At 41.9% G+C, this 19,555-nt stretch overlaps 1 protein-coding gene across 1 annotated transcript in view; it reads right to left on the bottom strand.

Annotated features, from left to right (window-relative positions):
- The window catches only part of MGAT4B (alpha-1,3-mannosyl-glycoprotein 4-beta-N-acetylglucosaminyltransferase B), a 121,630-nt gene that overhangs the window by 13,826 nt on the left and 88,249 nt on the right, over nt 1–19,555 (bottom strand). The window contains exons 4-10 of the mRNA XM_089528969.1: nt 18,597–18,730; nt 14,533–14,579; nt 10,911–11,024; nt 9,641–9,716; nt 8,943–9,057; nt 7,706–7,836; nt 941–1,048 (exon numbers count right to left, since the gene is read on the bottom strand). Of these exons, the coding sequence (XP_089385095.1) occupies nt 941–1,048; nt 7,706–7,836; nt 8,943–9,057; nt 9,641–9,716; nt 10,911–11,024; nt 14,533–14,579; nt 18,597–18,730 (725 nt within the window). The remainder of the gene's footprint in view (nt 1–940; nt 1,049–7,705; nt 7,837–8,942; nt 9,058–9,640; nt 9,717–10,910; nt 11,025–14,532; nt 14,580–18,596; nt 18,731–19,555) is intronic.

The raw sequence follows: 19,555 nt of genomic DNA, 5'->3' as shown, positions 1-19,555 counted from the left end.
ACCTATTGCATTTTACATACAAATAGGTCTGTTGCACTGAGATGCAGTTTGTGGGTAGATGTAGCTTGGATGCACATATATCTACCCACAGTTAAGCACAGACTAGCACAGAATGTGCTATCCAATGAAGCCCAAATGTCAAACAAATGCATCTACTCTAGGGAGGAAGAGCTGTGCAGAAACATGGGGGCTTCTGTAGACTGCCAGGGCTTTAGGGGCCCCAAAGGTCAGCTTTGGAGGCTGCATGCAGACTGAACTTACCCCATCCTTGGTTCTTTAGAGAGGTTCAAAGAGAGAGAGGACTTCAGTATGACTTCAGTAAGGCATGACTTCAGTAAGTGAAAGGTGAGATTTCAGTATCTTTCACTTGTGCAAACTTGGTTTTATTTAATATATTATGATTCCTTCCTTCAAGGACTTCTGAGCAATACACCTATGGCTTCCAGGTAGTCTCTCATCCAGTTATTGCATCAATTTAGAAATGGAGCCTATGCTCCTTAAGCACATGCTCTTCCTAATCTTTGCCTACAAAATGTCTTTTGTCTCAGTCTCTCTCTTTTCATATCTCCTCCACTTGTAAAAGTCCCAAACTGTACCAGGATTCTGATTCCAGGTTGGCATCAACCTTGAACAGGATCATTTCTCTTAAGGGATAGAAATACACTGGGTAGGAATACAGTGCCATCTACCACCTTGGGCAGCTTGCAGATGGCACTGGATAATGCACAGGGGGGAGGTCAGCACCTGTGGCAGTGAAGGATGGGAAACAACTGTGTGCACAAGAGAAAGGACTGGAGAATTTAATACTGAGAGGGGTTTAAGTAGCACACATTTAAAAATGTGTAAATAACAAAGAAAAAAACAACTGTTGCTTCGTCTCTGTGGTGTTCTTTTTGTTTTCTATTTTGGCATTTCCAGCACTATGATATCACCTACTCACTTTTAGCTTCTGGATTTTACCAGCCAGGGAGGAGTGTGTTCCCACATGCTGGAAGAGTGAGGGCTTGAAACGGATCCTCAGGTTCGCCTTCTGTCTGTCACAATGTTTCTGAAACAATAAAAAAAAAGCACAGGAGACCCTCAGGATTTCTGCTTCCAGATGGGGAGGACAAAGGTTGTTCAAAACTTTTAAACTGGATTTACTCTGAAGGGTTGAATTTTACTATCCAGTTACCATATTAATTTCTCAACACAGCTTTCTCTCACAATGGTGATGGCTCTCTTTGACTTCTCCTCCATTGCTGCTACACACAAGGCCATCTGGTTTCTATCACTGTTGCCACAGGAGTATAATTACATTGTGCAACAGGATCGTGGCTATTAGCTCCACCCCAAAGTATTTATCTTCTAGATAGAGCATGTTCACACCATGCTTAACTGTTCCATCCTTCTTTACCTAAAGTGTGGTGGAAATGTTTTGAAACAAAGCAAGGGTATGGTCAAATCATTTTGCCCATACCCAGGCAGTTATGTCAGTTTTCATCTGTGCCAATTATTTTTTGTTGCTCCAGAGACTAGGATATAAACCAAAGGATTCAAACTACAAGAAAAGAAATTCCACCTAAACATTAGGAAGAACTTCCAGGTGGCAAGAACTGTTTGACAGTGCAATGAACTAACTCAGAAAGTGCTAGACATTTTTTATCTCTCAAGAGTGCTTTAGCTAACTATTCCAGCCAGAGGGTTGGACTCAATGGTCCCTACAGTCCCTTTCAGCTCTATGATTCTAATAGAAATCTGTATTTCCAACATGTCTAGTACCTTTCACACACAAGCCTATTAAACATTTTAACATTCTTGGGATGGTTAACATAGATTGGTTTCAGTTCTCCAGCTCAATTCTGGTATCATTAGTCTTCCACCATCTGATACCATCCAGTCAGACTAGAAGAAGAATCCACCAGAAATTCTGTCAACCAAAATATTTAAATTTTGAATTAAGATAGGCTTCCAGATTCAACTCAAAGAAAGGGAGGCGAGTGAATGAGGATCTTCCTTGGCACAAAAAAGTTTAGTATTAAAAATATGTGCACTTACAGACACAAGCCCTTGGGCTGAAGCCATATTTGTATCCCTGAGCTTTGTTCATATTTTTTGGTTTTTTGTTTATAAGGGGTGTGAAGACAATTTTAGTGTGGACTTTCAGTGTGGCAGGTGCAGTACAGAAAGTGGAAAAGATAAGAGAGCATCGTGGACATCTGAATGTTGCAACATTCTGGCTGACATAAGGTATGTCAAAAAAGGTTGTTTTTGTTGGGTTAATTAAGCAGCTGTCAAAATATGTTATAGCACTCCTCCCTACATTCTTGAGTGTTCAGTTTCAAAAAACTGTCTCAGTGATTTCTTTTACACCTCTCTACTTTTGTTCATCAATGTAAATCACGCAAGTAAAAGGAGCCATCTTCTGTTGTTACAACTAGTTGGTACTGCCAAACAAGAACAGGTTGATCAGCTCTGTCTGGACAGCAAACTAATTTTCAGTATATTCTGTCATTTCCTCTGTATCACCTGGCTGAAGGATATACTTGTGGATGAGAGTATTTTGGTACATGATATGCATGTATGAAGAGCAGCAAATAGAGGGGACACTGCTGAACAAATACATTCCTAAAGTTTGAGTGTCCCACAGACCAGCAGCTTTTAATACAATCTGCTACTGATATTTTTATGAAGAGAACCTTCTTCTCCCATCCCCTTATCCCATGCAGAAGTTGCACCATGATCTTCCCACAAGTCTCATGCCTTTTTTCTTCCTATTAGTCACAACTCCTGCACTGATCCATAGCGGCACTGATTCAAGTATCAGAGTTTGTAAATGGGATGCATGATTACTATCTATGGTTGTGAAAGTTGGACAGTGAAGAAAGTTGCAGGCAGAAAATCAGCAAAAACAAGTGTAGTGCTGGAGAAGAGTTTTACAGATACAATGGATTGTTAAAGAACCCACAAATGAATGGGTCTTAGAGCAAATCAAGCCTGAACTTTCCTCAGAAGCAAAGACGATGAAGCTGAGGCTGTTGTGTGTTGGATACACCACAAGACAACAAAACTCATTGAAAAAGAGGACAATGCTTGGTAAGGTAGAAAACAGAAGAGAAAGCAATTCCAAGTAAAAAATAGAAGTAAGAAATATAAGTAAAAGTTCTCCAGCTCAATAGATACAATCAAGGAACCATGGTCCTGAATTTGCAAGGCCTAAACAGGGCAGTTGATTGTAATCTTGGAGATTCATAAAGATAAAGGTAAAGGTAATCTCTTGACATGAATGTCTAGCATAACCGACCAGCATGACTGCACCAAACGCTGTTACCTTTCCACTGAGAAGTGGTACCTATTTATCTACATTTGTTCCTCCATATCTGCTAGGGTTAGGGGCACAAGACCCGTGTGAATATGGAAAAACTGCAAATAACAAAAACACCATGTTTTTACCTGAGAGGACACCTCTCTAGGAATCACTAGATCCTCCAACGCAACTCGTCTGACAAACACTGACCACAGAACTGCACTAGAGGAGCTACAAAGACCTAGTTGAGTGTTCTCTAGGAATCTCTAGGTCTTTCAGTGCAACTTTTCGTTAAAGTTGACTATAGAGTTGCACTGGAGGACCTAGATATTCTTAGAGAGAACATACTAATCAAATCCGTGAATAATTAAATCCACAAATATGGAGGGATGAGTGTACTTGCATTTGCATGCTTTTGAACTGCTAGGTTGGCAGAAGTTGGGACTAGCGACAGGAGCTCACCCCATCATGCAGCACTTGAGCCTCAAACTACCAAATTTCCAATCTTCCAATCATCAGAAATGGCGTCTTAACCACTAAGCCACTGCATCCCTAGAGGTCCATAAGGTCACCATAAGTTAAAGTCAACTTAATGGCAAATAACAGCAAAACTTCCTGATGGCAATATTTATTAATATTTAAAATCTGAGTCTGCAGTTTCATATGTTCAGGAAAGCAGTGTTCCAGGATATCAAAGGACAAATGCAAAGCCACCATCCATAAAGCATGTCTTTCTTTCAATGGGTGTTTAAAACAACAACAACAACAACAACAACACTTCTCCACCTTTGAAAGATTTTGTCCTATTTTTATCCAACACAAAAGCCCACTTGGCATAATTTGTCTTTTCCTCTTCTCACTCATTGAGGAATGACAGATTTCTTGGTTTGTTGCAGCAAGCAGTAATCTGTGCATGCATTTCTAGCATCAAGATATGCTATCTTTAACTAACCTCCTTTATAGCTAAGAAAACAAACCTATAAATGCACACAAAAAGGGAAACAATAACAGAATTTTTTCCTGAGTGGAATTCAGGTTTTCCTTTGACGAGGCTTGTTAAACCTGAGATAGTAAGTTTTACAATCCAAAGTCTTCTGTAGTCCCATTGTCAACTAGAATCATGTACCTAACTAACATAGGCCTGTTACAGACAGCCAAAATAAAGCTGCTTCGAGTCACAGTGGAGGTATGGTGTTCAATGATGCATGCGTCCTAAGGGTCCAGAAGTCACACCAAAGCCACACTCCAGCCCTAAGGACTGGAGCATGGCTTTGGTGTAGCTTCTGGACTCTTAGGACACATGCATCATTGAAATACTATATCTCCACTGTGACTCGAAGCAGCTTTATTTTGGCTGTCTGTAACAGGCCATAATGTATCATTGTGGCTGCTGATGGGTTTCCATGTCATTGGACCAGTAAACTGGTCTGTTTTTTTACATAAATTCTTCAAGATGCTGAACTCTATGTCCAAATAAGTTTGGTGCACTTGGTAGCTCAGTTAAATCTGAGAGTAAAATCTGGATTCATTACCCTACCAACATAGAAACCACCATTGCTGTACAGACAGGAACAGCCCAATCTCCAAGGCACAGGCTGCAATGAAAATGCATTTCTAGTCTCTGCAACTCTTGAGACCTTGGGGATTGTATGCCTATTTGTTGCAGTGAATCCCCTAATCATGGGAGGTTTCCTAAATGTGGCTAGCAAAGATTTCTTGCCAGCATGCAGCTACATGGGACATGGAGGTCCACAGTGGTCCTGCTACATCCCCCTTTGCTTCATGCCTTTTTGCTCTTTGCTGCTCTTGTAACTGATGAAACTATATCAGAATGAAAGCAACAGGTGAACTATAACTTGTTGTCAGACAAGGGGACAAAAATTATCCAGGTCAGGCAAGGCCTGACTGTGGAACCTCACATCAAGCAAACTTTCAATCAGGATGATAAATCCTACAAGTTACCAATTTGATTTTACAGAGCAGGATTTACAAAAGAAAAAATCGAGTTCAAAAGGCTGTTGTGCTGAGTTAATCATGCAGACAATAGGAGAGAAAAAGCCAGAAACCCATGCTGGAACTAGGTTACATTTTTAAACAGGCAAGAATTTAAATGCTCTTGGGAGCCCCTGGAAAACATCACTGGCAGAAACAAATAGGGCAGGAAAAGAGAAGTGAGCCTGAATGCACAGTGACATTGAAACACTGTACTAGTTTAAGTCTTGATAAAAGAGAAAAAGCCCCAGCAATGCCTCATCGTGCTGGCTCAAAGCAATGCACAAGGGAAATCTTGCTAGAAAGCCTGCCTCTTGTTCTGTTGGGCATGCCAACTGCCACGCACCTGAGGCACATGTGACCCACAGTTCCTGAGGAGCTGAAAACCAGCATCTAGGACAGAGAGATAACCCTGTGTCCACATGCAAGGCCATATTATTGCTCAGCCCACACTGGCTCCTCAGCCTTTGGACTGGAGACAGAGGTAGAGGCAGGGCCAGTGCTAAGCGAATCAGTTCATAGAGTCAATACCAAGTGGGGGCCAATTCATACTCTATTCTCCCAGCACAGATGAGTGTATGTGTTTGTTCTAGTCAGCCTGCAGGGGGCTGTGGAAGTAGGGATCTAGGAAGCAAGCTCTTCTTTCCCCTGGTGGCCATTACAGCTGCAGAACTCTTCCAGCAGTCAGTAATCCCTATCCCCTCCTCTGTATTCCTGGGTAAAAAGCACCATTTTTACCAGCAGTCCATAACCCTTCTTCCAGCAAAAACACCTTGAAGGCTGTAGCAAATATTACCTTACCCTGAGCATATTTGCTAAGAGGAGAATTCACATCTTTGCCGCTAAATAAATAAATAAATAATATTTATTTATAACCCACCTCTCCCTTCCAAGATCTAGGCGGGTAACAACAGTCCAATAAAACAGATATATAGACAATAATAAAATTTCCCTAATTCCCTTAACCCTCTCTCCTTCTGCTAAAATTACACATAAACATCAAGACACAATACAAAATCCCCAGTACAGTGTACTTAGTTACAAATTTTGTAACTAAGGATTGACACAGGTCGAATTATTCCAAGAGACCATCAGGAGAGGCGGTGAAAGAGTGAATGGATCAATTTGGTTAATTCTGCTGGACGTTAGTGTGGAAAGGCCCGCCAGAAGAGAGCCGTCTTTATTGTCTTTTTAAACGCCTCCAAAGATGTAATATGGCGGATCTCTTCTGGCAGGTCATTCCATATTTTAGGAGCGGCAGCTGAAAAGGTCCTCTGGGAAGTCACCACCAGCCTGGTTTTCTTTGGCTGGAGTAGGTTCATCCCAGAGGACCTGAGTGCGCAAAGACTGTATGGGAGGAAGCATTCCCTCAAGTATGCTGGACCCAAGCCATGCACTGCTACTGTAGGAGGGATACAACAAGGGAAACAGATTGGCAGCAAATTTATCAGTTTGGCTAGTAAATATTTTTATTAGAAATACACAGAAAGTACAACTATTACAGACAAAGGATTCAATTGGACTGCTGCCACCTGTCTAGCTGCCGGAAAAGCCATTATGCAACTCATTTGATGTATTTTCTTTGAGAACACTTTGCCCCCAAAGCAATGCAAATCAGCACTTGCCAATGCCAGGAGTTTTCTGGCTTTGGACACTACCTCTCAGCACCCCATGGGAGGATCCCCATGACTGCTAGGTAGCTTCCATTCATCAAAGGATGACATTCCCTCATCCCTGTAACCAGTACTCAGAACTCTGGTCCTCTTTTGCATCCCCACATGGGATTTCTTTTTGTTTGAACAAAAGCTTTAGATTAAACACAAGAAATGACAAAGGCTCATTTTAAAGACACAAGCTGGCATCCTGTCTGTCAGTTATGATGCCGCAAGTTAAGACTTACAACTGTCTAACTGTTTCCTATTCATGTTTATGATCATGGTACCTTTGCTATACTAGTATGTGCCCCCGAAAGCCACTTTAAAATCCATCATGCTGCACCAAGTGACAGATTTCTGTGGTCCAGGCAAGCAGGATGACCAGCCCCTTCTCACCAGTAAGTAACAGTGCAGCCAGCAGCAGGGGCATTTGAGTGGTCCTGTCATACCTCTTCATTACACTGTTGCTCACTTGTGGGAAGGAGCTGATCACATGTACTGCCCCACTTACTAGCACCACAGAACTCTTTCACTTGTTATAGCTACCAGGCTTTCAAGGTGGATTTCATGAGTCAGTTCAGGAAATGGAGCATAGTTACAATATCATTCCCATATCTCTGATGCGGGATCTTGGCCACACATTTTAAAAACAGTCACTACAGAATCCCTTGCAGAACCTGCCTTAATTTCAATAACTTCATGATGTCACAAATAAACACATCGATCTACCTAAAAGAATTAAGATAATTTCTTCCAACATGAGTCTACTTACTGCATCTTTCTCTGGATTGCAGACTTTCACCCAGAGGATATGATCAAGGAGCCAATCAATGGGTTTGTCCTTATAGAACATGAGTATGAATTCCACAATCAGGCTGAGATCCAGGGACTTGAACATTTTCCCTGAAAGCATGTGTGGATAGAGAAGAGCAAAAGTTAAGTACACCCATAAAACTGACATGGCCCGCCATTCACGGATGTGTTTCTCAAAAACCCACTAACATTCTTGTCCCTCCCAAGTTCTGCCCCAGGTTGCCAGACTATTCTTTTCATCCCACATGCAATTTCATGTCCATTTTAATATGCATACATATATCTTCGCACATTTCCCCCATTAACTAAAGCGTGGGTATACATACATACTTTTCAAAAATAAGAGAATTTTAGCTGGGCATGTGTGTGTGAGGGGTGACTTCTTAACTTAACCTTGTTTATGATTTGGCAGAAGGCTGATAGCTAGATAAATCTGCCTTATGAACTGGCCTTTGAGCCTTCCCTGCTCCAAACTTTAAATAGAGTGGAACCTGGGAAGCAGCCATACCTGCTGGGTTTCTTTCAAAGCCACTCCTCACAGTCTTTTTCAAGAATAGACAATGCTGCTTGTGAAACTGTCCTACAAGCATATACTACAAATCTCTCTCTCTTACTTAGGCCCAATGGTACTACAAGGGTGTGCAGTGTTTTCTGTTTCCCTTGCCAGATGCAACCTAACATGTTGCCAGCCAAATGGGAGGAATAAAAATGTTTACTGCCCCTTTGATTCACCTGTAACCACAGGAGGGCCATAGTAGATCAACACCTCTCTCTTTCTCTCTCTTCCTCCCTTCCTCTCTCTTCACTGCCACAGATAAGTATGGGCAAGAACCACCTGTTCCTCCCAGCTTGTAATAAGAGCTTCTTAGGATGCTCTACTTGTTTAACAAGGTACATCAATAAAACATTTGTGAAATAGAAAGCAAAGAGAAATTAAAGAAGGCTGGTGTTCCTGTGTGTTGTCCATGTTCTGAATCACCTTTGGAGAAGACTAGAGTGCAGCTAACACAATTTTGTGTTTCATCTTTGGGCCAACGATGCATAAAGAGCGAGGATTCTGACAGGGTTTTCTTGCCCCAGTAAGCTGAATTAAAGGAACAGTTCTGTCCATGGGTTGTGCTTCAGCATGACCTCTAACAACAACTCATCTGGAGGAGGGGTGATGGAGAAGGTGGCTACAGACAAGGGAGCCTTACCGATGAACCCAAGCTGCGAGAACTCCAAGATCATCCATTCTTCAGATGGCTGCTGCAGAGCAAAGTTCTTCATTGTGCTGAGATAGTTTGGTTTAGCTACAATGTCATCTTCCAGCTGCGCAACAGAGGGAGATGTCAGTGCTCAGGACAGAATATGTACACCACTGAAGAAATACTCTATCCTAGAATGTATCCAACAAAGGGAGACGGGTGAGAAACTTCTGGCCAAGGGCAGGTTTCTTATTAAGGAAGACAAAAGCTGCTAATTCCAGCAGTACAATAAAATAATGAATAAGACAAGGTAAACAAGCTAAAATAATGAATGAGACCCAATTAACCATGATAGGTTAGCTGCAGAACATACCAATACAGTATAGTCAAATACTGCCATTTTTCCTGGCTATTTTAAATAGGCAGCCATTAGAAATGAGTCCTATTATCACAGGTCTGGGACATTATGGTACAGTATGGGACTGTCAGTAATGTACTGGTTCCAATGCTAGTTTGCCAAGTCAAAACCATACAAAGCGATGGTTTCTAAATAAAACTTATAATTCTGTCACTCCAACTCATTCCTAACAGTCTCCTAAAATAACCATTTCCCTATTAAATCCAACATCTTATGTTTTATTCTAGGATCCCCCTAGACTAGAGCAAATAAACTAATATTAGCCATCTTTGATCAGTATCAAACTTACCTGAACATAATAAATGCCTTTGGACTGTGCATACATCATTAAAAAGCAATAATCTAAGTTCTGTTTAGTCCTCCACCTACAGTGGCAAACAAGAGAGAAATATGTTAAATTGCTAGCAGGCAATAAGAGCTTCCTTTTGAATACAAATACAATATCCAGCATAACATTTAGACCCCAGAAAATTTCCAAGAAATTTGGATTTGTTGTGTATGCACAGCTGTCATGCTAACTTGTATTCCTGTTTATTTTTACACTGAACCATATGCGATGGTATTACCACAACTAGCAACGGAAAACAAAGCAAATTAGCTGCAAGGCAACCCAATCCAAATTAGGATCACAGCCTGTGGTAAAGTGAGATTGGATTTAACCCTTTGCCCCCATCACAGTCCCAATTTGGATCATCCCCCCACTATGGCTGCTGTTTGTGTGGAGTAGAGAGCTCCCATTGGTTCCATCCCCATCCTCGCCATCCATACAGAAGCTGTGGGAGTGGGGAGAGATATGTTATCAGATTGGTACAGCTCTATTGACAATATATTAAACAGTCATCCCATGGGTATGTTCTCAATTCCCCCTACTGCTGCCATTTACTTTTAAAAGAACCACCATCATGTAAATGTCAGTTGTGTGAAGGAGCCAGATCAGAAACAGAGGAGACAAGAATTGTGCACAACTGGAATGGCTTCTCTGGGCACAAGTATTTTCCCAAAGGGTGGAAGATACAGGTAATTTAAATAACATGCAGCCAATAATGGCTGGCGTCCTGTTACTGCAATATGTAAGCATAACTGGATAGGGGGAAAGATGCTGATGTATGCCTTTTCTGGGCCTTGTGGAAAGAAGTATCCAGTATCTCCTTTTGCAAGGCACTCAACCCAACACACAACAACATTGGGGAAGGGGGAACAGCTCTATTTCCTCAGCCATCGATTGGCTATGAAATGCCTCTGATCTCATCCTGGATACTCTTCAGCACTGAGGAGGAAAGGAGCAGCCCTCCTTCTTCCCTTTAGGTTCAAGAAGAGCTAAAATCACCCTGGGTGCATTCCTGCAACCAATTAGCGTCCAGCTGTTCCTTCCCTCCTGCTGTTGTTTCATGCTGGGAAAAGCAACCAGAGCAACATCCATCACTTCCCATGTATCTGCTGGTGGAGACTTATGCTCCACCAAGCTTAAAGGCCCTTTATAATGACAGGCAACCAGGATGTGGTGAAGAGCTTTCTCAACAGTGCACCACACCAGTTGAAATCAAGTTGCCAGGTATTACCTGACTCGTTCCTTAGGGTCACCAAAAGATTCTCTGAGACGGGAGAAGTCTGGGTAGAAGTGAGGAGAAGGGGAAATAACTTCAAGAAGTCCAGAATGTATTTCCTTAGGGAACCTGAGAAAGAAGAAATCATTAAGAAGGTGTTGTTACTTTCTGTGAAGAGAAGAATGTAATCTAATACATTAGGTAATCAATAACCTAAAGAACATGGCATACCACAGAGAAAGATACAATTAAAAACCATAGAAACTGCTGGCCTTTTCCCAGCAGTTATTCTCTGGCAATTTCAAATATTCTATTCCTCTTGAATTTCCCAAAGTTATCATGGGAGTGCAAAGAGGACTTAAGGTTTTTCAGCAACATTCATGTAGATTTCTTCAAGAAAGCTTTTTTAAAATCAATATTAATTTTTGAATTCAAAGCTTATTTTCATTTTTCATTTATGCTCTCCTATCATGATGCAACAGCTGAACTACCAAATGACCTGAGCAGATGCAGGAAGAAGCAGAGGTTTCAAAGCACCCTTCATATATCAAGGAGGCCAAACAAACTTTTAACTTGAAGTTTCAAGCCTTCTCAAAGGCATCTCAGACAACCCCACCCTGCAAACACACACATAGTCACATCAGCTAGACCAGGATAGGCAGCTTGGGTTTCTCCAGATATTTTGGAGTGCTACAATGGTCAATGGTTAGGGATTATGGGACTTATAGTCCAAAATACTAAGATAACAGCAGATTGCTTAGCTTCAGCTATACATAAACATGTATTTTTTCTCTGTTTTTGCAGATTTGTTTGTGATATTCAGAAATACTTTCTCTATGGATACATTGCTGTGGTTATGGCACATGTCTATTACACATGGGCATCTAATAGAAGTCTTGCCTTTTGAGACTTGGGACCCAAACGTATGAGACTGCGGGCAGGGAAGGGAAGGAGAGAGGAGGAGGAGGAGAGAGTTGAAATAATAATAATAATAATAATAATAATAATAATAATAATAATAATAGAAAATAGAAAGACATTTGGGCTGAATGTTCATCTCATCCATTTTATTTATGATTTTATGGATCCAAGATATTCATTTGCTACCAAATTCACACATAAATAAGGTATTCAGGCAGTCATTTGGAAAAAGAGGACAGTCTGACTAGTCAAGGTGTGCGCAAGACACTTGGATGGGAATGATTTCAAGGAAGAGCCAATGGTTCTCCTCAGAAGACCTTCCTCACTTATAAAGATCTGTGATCCTCATCATTTTTATATTTCAGTACTCTTCTACTACCAGCTTTGGAAGTTACAAAACGCTGTGTGTATCTTTCTGGTGTACATTGGTAGGCTTTTAAAGGGAAGCAGATATTCCAGAATGCTCACGTGTGCCATCCTAAGGTAGGAATGGGAACTATGTGGCCCCCCGTATGTTAGACTCCAACTCCCAACATTCCTTACCATTTCTTATGTTAGCTAAGACTTTTGGGAGGATTCTCACTCCTGTCCCAGGGTTGAAAGAGATTGGCAGTGGGGGGAAAAGACCTTAATCCTGTACAATTGTCCCCTTTCTGCAACACCATTTAGGGTTGCTTGCATTTAAATTTGCCAAAAAAGATAAACCCGTTGAACAGATGACTAAACAGACAGGTTCAAATGTGGAAAAACTGACTGTTATTCGGTATCTGCAGGTGAAAAGTTAAATTATTCACATTCTTCTGCAGAAATTATATTGATGTATTTAATCTTACTGTTGCTTAGAAGCACAAAGATTTGACCCCCCCCCCCCTTTTGTGGCAAATTTCAATGAACGACAAATGAAAGGTCCTTATCAAGAAACTCACTTCATTTAAATGTCTTCACAGCATTACATAACATACCAATGAATATTCAATCTCCCAAGAGATCAGGGGCCTTTCCCCCCAGTCCCTTTAACAGTACACATTTTGACAGTATCTTTGTACAGACATACAGTTTCACCATTTGCCCTGCAGTGCATCTTTCCCTCCTGAGTAAACAGATCCTGATGAGACTGATGGATGCTGTCCGAAGACAGGCGATGTGACCAAGGAACAAGATGTAACCTTTTTGTCTGTGTTCATCCTGATTTCAAACAACAACAACAAACAACTGTTTGCTGTTGACAACCTTGTGCTACTCCAAATTAATCTTCTTTCTGCATTATCTGTACTGTGGCTTCTTATTGCCAATGCTGTTTTCTTGATACAGGAGCAATTGCTTTTTCCTCTAAGCCATGTAAGCTAAAGACTGTATTTTGACTCCCTTGTGTCTCTCCCTCCCTACACGCCTCTGCCTATTCAATTTAAAGGGAGATGAAACAAGCAGTTTTACTGGGGAGGGGAAAGCCTGATCACTAAGATGATTAAAGGAAAAGTTTGAGGCATTTGACAGAGAGCTAGTATCCTCAACCATGCCCACCAGTTTTATCAGGGTCTGCTACACAATTGGTCTTATTATCTCTAGACAATTGTACATTCTTGCCAAGAGGCAGTATGGAGGCACAGGGGCAAGCCATGCTTTACATGGCAAAACCCATCCCAGGGGAGTCTTTTTTGGTTCCCACCTCAGCTCATAAGGGGAGACCCTGATCTCATCCAGTGCAAGCAGAAGAGCTTTAGCCAGCAGGTAGCTCCAGTCTCTTCCTCCCTCACCCCCAGCCACCATCCTCCCACCCCCAAGACTACTGCTGCTATTAATAGGCAACATACAGAATGCAAGAGCAGTAATGAAGTCAGGGACTCTCCCATTACCATTATCATCTAAATCTTCTGTCCTCTGAGTTTCAGTGCTCTTAATTCCTACCCAATGTCTTTTACAAGCTCGCTAATAATTAAAAACAATCCACCAGAGTCTCCTATCCAAATCCTTACAACACACACACATACACACACGCACACCCCAGTGCAACCGACTGATGAGAAAACCCTGACACTGCAACACACACACGGCTCTAGGACAGAAATTAACTGTTAAGTCAACATGGAGCTCTGGAGAAATCAGAGATGCAGAGCTGGCAGGACTGCAGGGGAGAGAGAATATGACCTCGTGTAGCAAAAGGCATCAGGGAGGTTTTATTCAGGTCAGCCAGAGTGGAAGTAAACCCCGAAGACTCTATTAAAGTTCACTTTGGTTTGAGGTCAGTCCTGGAAGATTATTGCCCCCCATACACCATGTGGTGAGCAGAACCTAGGTAGGATGCAGATAACAAGCAATGTGTGCCTGGGATTTCTATAAATCTAAGTCATTCATACTTGCCATACAGCCCACAAGTGGCATAAAATCAGACCATAGACCACACATTACATGCTGTTGTTGTAAATTGTCAGTCTACCAACATATGGAGAAATGGAAGGTAGAGGGCATGGGGGAATAAAGAGATGCCATGAGAATTGCTGTGGCTGGGGCTGACTTGCAGCTTATTTTAACAGGCAGGGAGGGAAGAAACTAAGTTTAACCACATGTAAATTCAAGGCCTCTGCTTTAGGCCTGATCTTATTTAGACAGTGCATGTAATATTAAAGCATTTTTCATTATTTTTACTAAAGAAAAACAAATGGGCTTCCCCTTAGAAAGGAACTGGGATATTAATGTAAGATGGAAGAGCGCTGCTTACAGGCTTTTGATATTTTCCGCCACTCCTGTTGCATACTGCGGATCTGTCTGCAAAGGAAAATGAAAGTAGTATAAGGCAATGAACAGATGTAGATTTATGAAGTATTTTTGCTCTGCTTCTAAAACATAACCTCTGCTATGCAAACAGCATTGTTTCTTCTCAAGGATGCTAGATACACTTGATTGGTAAATTTTTAAGATTAGCCTACAGAAGCATCTCAATACTCTACTCACAATCTGAACAAGTTAAGTGAAAATTTGTGTTGCTATTAACCCTCTTATTTGGTCACCTGTGGTGAATTCAAAATGACTTGGAAACAACCAGATAGGAAAGCAATACAAAAATGATTTTGCTTTAACACACAATCCATTTTCCATCAGAAATTATCTTTATGTTGTGTCTCAACTTCTGGTACACTAACAGATCTTCAGATTCCCTTGCACTTTCAAAAGGACCTACATATATATGTATTTAAACAGGAGCCATTAATGAAATAAAAGAACAGCAACTTCACACACAATTATGAAATGCTCACATTGAGAGCAATTATTTTAACACTCTAGTGTTGTTGATTTTAGTACCTCTCTCACTATCCTTCTTGAGAATGTTAATGTTCTATATGTCCTTCCTTACCCAGTTGATGACCGATGTATGCTATTATTTGATCGGCCTATTGGAACCTAATAATGAATCTACGTTTCACCATAATATGGAGAATCTCTTGCTCTGTGAAAAATACCAATGTGGCTAAGAGTGTAGTCCCCATATTGATCATGATGGGATTTTCACATGACTAGCAAAGAGTTGCAGCATCATTTTGGCAGCAGTGATGAAATCACACAGTTTTTCTTAACTTTGCCCTTCACATCCACACCATTAGGCATGAATATTCCTTCAATTCCTATATACACTATATATTGTTTCTTCAAAATGTTTTATTTGTTCTGCCTTTCATTTATCTATAGGTTGAGTATTCCTTATCCAGAAATCCAAATAAATAAATAAATAAAAATTCCAAATCCAAAATTGGCCACATGAGTGGCTGAGATAGTGACACCTTTGCTTTCTGATGCATCAGGGTATGCAAAATTTGTTTCATGCACAAAATTATTAAAATATTGTGTATAAAATTACCTTTAGGCCATGTGTATAAGGTATATATGAAACATATATGAATTCCATGTTTAGAGTTGAGTCCCATTTCCAAGACATCTCATTATGTATATTCAAATATTCCAAAATCTGAAAAAATCAGAAATCCAAAATACTGCTGGTCCCAAGCATTTTGGATGAGGCATACTCAACCTGTATTTTGTTTTATTTTAAGCATTCATATACTAGCCTTTATACCGCAGATTTCAGGCCAGTGGATGACAAACAGTGGAGAAAACACAGATATACAATACCATAATCTACATGATCAAATGGATTACTTCACGTCAAACAGAATGCAATGAAAATGAAGATTGAAAAGAAACACAGATTTTTTTAAAAAAAGAGTACACAAAAATTGGCAAGCAAAACAGCTTCTGATACTGTTCCTATAAACTTGGATCCCAAGTATTTCAAGTTGACTGTCTCTTTAAACTTCCTACAAGATTCACAGAAGTTGGCTAAAAGCTAAAGAAGGAGACATTAAAATGTCATGTCTACAGTCAAAGCCTGTCAATCACACGCCTTACAAATGCTTGACATGTCACTTCTTCCAATGAACAATTTGTCTCCATGTCCCCAAAAGCACACACCCAGCAGTAAGCAAAGGGCCATCCATCTAAGCCATATTGGGTGACAAAGCCATGTGCCATGGTTCCTGGCAGGACCTCAGCCTTTGCCCTAATATGCCATGTGATGGTGCCCAGCCCAAAGTGAAGGAGCTCAGAGTATTCCTTGTTCTGAGAAGCAGGTTTATTAACTAAAACAATTAGCTCCGAAGACTGGCCAGTTTCTCCTGTTTAACTGGAACAAGGGGGGTGGGGGAGGATCACAAAAGCCTTATGTTTATTTACTTGAAGCTTTCCCCCCTCCCATCGCCTCTCAGCATAGCAGGACTCCTGAGGGGGGCAGATACAACAAATAAAAACATTCAAAGAATTAAATATACAAATAAACACATTTAAGAAAAACCTAAAACAACTTCTTAAAACATTTTTAAAACTACAGACAATTAAAACAGCCAGGGCATCCACCTTGGGTTTTAAGGGCTGAAGGCATTGTGAAATGATAGTCTTAATTAGACACTAGATCAGTGATGGCGAACCTTTTAAAGGTCGTGTGCCGGGGCGGGGCTTCTACCCCCAGGATGGGGGCTGGGTGCCGGGGCGGGGCTTCCACCCCCTTTTCAGAGGGAGGGAGCCTCTGGCTCCTCCCCCGGCCTTTGCCGGCCCCTGAGGGTCCCTCCTGGGGCCGTCAGAGGCCAGCAAAAGGGCCCTTGCCCTTCCTTCGCTCGCCGCGAAAGGGCTCCATGGAGCCCTTTCCCGGAGAGTGAAGGCAAGCCGGAAGGAGGAGGAGGAGGCTGGGCACGCGTCCCAGCCACCTCCTCCTCGGCCTCTGCTCGCCGGAAAAGGGCTCCGCGGAGCCCTTTCCCGGCGAGTGAAGGCAAGCCGGGAGGAGGAGGAGGAGGCTGGGTACGCGTCCCAGCCGCCTCCTCCTCGGCCTTCGCTCGCCGGGAAAGGGCTCCACGGGGCCCTTTCCCAGCGAGTGAAGGGAAGTTGGGAGGGAAGAGGGCTGGGAGGAGGAGACAGACGCGCACGCACCTCTGTCTCCTCCTCCCAGGAGCCATTTTCTGGCTTCCCGCTGTCTGAGAGGCCCAAAAATGGTAGGGAGGAAGCGGAAGGGGCACGCGCCTGTTCCGCCTTCTCCCTCAACCCCCGTGCCTGGCGAAATCGTGACGCGTGCCACGGGTTCACCATCACAGCACTAGATGCTCAAAACTGATGGATCCAGCCTGACTTCCCTTACTGAAAAATATAGGGAAATCAGAAGATATCAAGGTTTGATGGTCTTTCTGCAACAATGGTGTTTATCACACTATACTCTTATAGTGCTACTATTCCACTTTAACTGCTCTAGCTGCCTCCTGTTGCATTGTGGGATTTGCAGTTTTAAGGAGGGGCATTTAGAATTCTCAGGCAGAGAACTTCTCTGCCTGAGAATTCTACATACCCCTCCTTAAAACTGCCAATCCCAGAATGCAACAGGAGGCAGCTAGAGCAGTTAAAGTGGAATAGTAGCACTATAAGAGTATAGTGTGATAAACACCAATGTATTACTCGAAGCATTTTTTTCTCATAGGTGTTGGGGTTTTCTCCCCCCCCCTTTTTTTTGGGGGGGGGAGGGAGGAACAGACAAACAAGTTTATTTCAGACTTGAGACAAATAATCCCAGTGGGAGTGCTATGAGAAAACACACACACACATACCCTCAAAACCAGCCACAGTGTATTAATGTGCTACAATCATTCTAACTCCAGGGTTCAGAAACTGGTTCTGATTAAAGGAATTAATCTAGCAAAACAGGCAGTTCTCACTTAAGCTTTCTCTTGGGATACCTAGCAGGAGATAGCAGCAAATGCTCATAACCCTGACAGAAAATGGTTAAAACTATGCCCTACCAGGTCTCTCTCACTCTCTTTTTATTTTCTCCTGAAAAGTTCAGTGAACAGCTGTGTAACACTCTGCAAGAACAGAGGTCAACAAGCCAAGTGAAATTTAAATTAAAGGGATCCACAAAAGTGCCAGCTTGGCAACAGCCATGCAGCCTTCTGCTAACATATTGACCCTCCACAGCTGAGTGCATCCAAGCATTGTTTCACACTGGAAACAGCCTGCTGGGCCCCATTTGTAGGATGTGCCCAATGATCCTTGTCAGACAGCAGCCTGAGGTTAGACTTATCACCTGGTGCCAAAGGAGGAGTTGGCCTGTAGCCACATGGAGATAGATCCTTCAGTTTTATGACCACACACAGCCTCCTGGGTCAGCATCAAGCCTGTGTCAGACAGACAATAAAGGGATACTGAGATGCTATTAAAGTTGGAATCAGAAGTTTAATAAAAGGACCACTTTACCTCAGCAATCAGGACAACAATGACAGAGTCTTCCTTCTCCTGTTGGTTGAGTTCCGAGATCAAAGAGTTGAGGGTATCTGTCAGGTAGGAATGCACTTCCCGCTTGACACTGGGAATCCCCATGACTACTGATACTGCAAAGGAGCAAAACCAAAGTGTTCTTGAAATTCCCTTGATAACAGCCAAACCTGTCCTCATCATTTCATATTTTATTTTTCAAAGGGACTCATTGACCTTCTACTTGCTTTCCCTTATTTGTCCAAAAATTTTTTTGTGTTCTGGAGCAGGAATCAATAATCTCATTTATTGGATGTACAACTGAAGGATGTTCAGTGGCACAGGCTGGACAAGTGATCCTTTTGAGCTGTAGTTTCCAGAAGCCCCTCGTCACCAATCTCCCCAAATGCAGCTTCTCCAAGCATTGATAGTGACCACCTTGGCTGTCATAGAATAATGTTGCCTAACACCACATTGACTTTGACTGGAGAAGCTGGTTATGTCTTAAGGGGATCAAAAGTACATGCCTAACAAACATTTTACCTCCAGGAAGATGAGGTTTATTCTCAAAGAAAGAATTAAGCAGCTTGTCAAAACGAACAGTATACAGTCAGGCACTGCCTCTTTTAAAATCTAGTGCAGACAATGTTTTCCCCAGGCAGGGTCAACTGGATCTCAGGGGAAATTACTTTTCTGTTGCTAATGGAGTGGAAATGTTATTGTCTATATTGTCCCTTGTCCCTGGTCCTCATATGATCAAATAAGAAGCAGAGTGGCCACTGTCTGCAATGAAATCCCTCAATACCGTCTTAACTGACAACAGAGTAACATATGAGACTGAATGTAGGCCTGTGACTCTAACAGCATCACCTTTCTTTTCCTGTGTGGTTTTAAACATCTTTGCCTGATGACGAAGCCAGTTGTGTTTCAAAAGCTTGCATGACCTATTTTCTGAATTTTGG

This window comes from Sceloporus occidentalis, unplaced genomic scaffold, assembly GCF_023333645.1.
Source record: "Sceloporus occidentalis isolate IW3139 unplaced genomic scaffold, rSceOcc1.0.p SCAF_1, whole genome shotgun sequence".
In the NCBI taxonomy this organism is placed as follows: Eukaryota; Metazoa; Chordata; class Lepidosauria; order Squamata; family Phrynosomatidae; genus Sceloporus; species Sceloporus occidentalis.
Note: the sequence above shows the minus strand (reverse complement) of the source record. Positions and strands in the feature narration are given on the sequence as shown.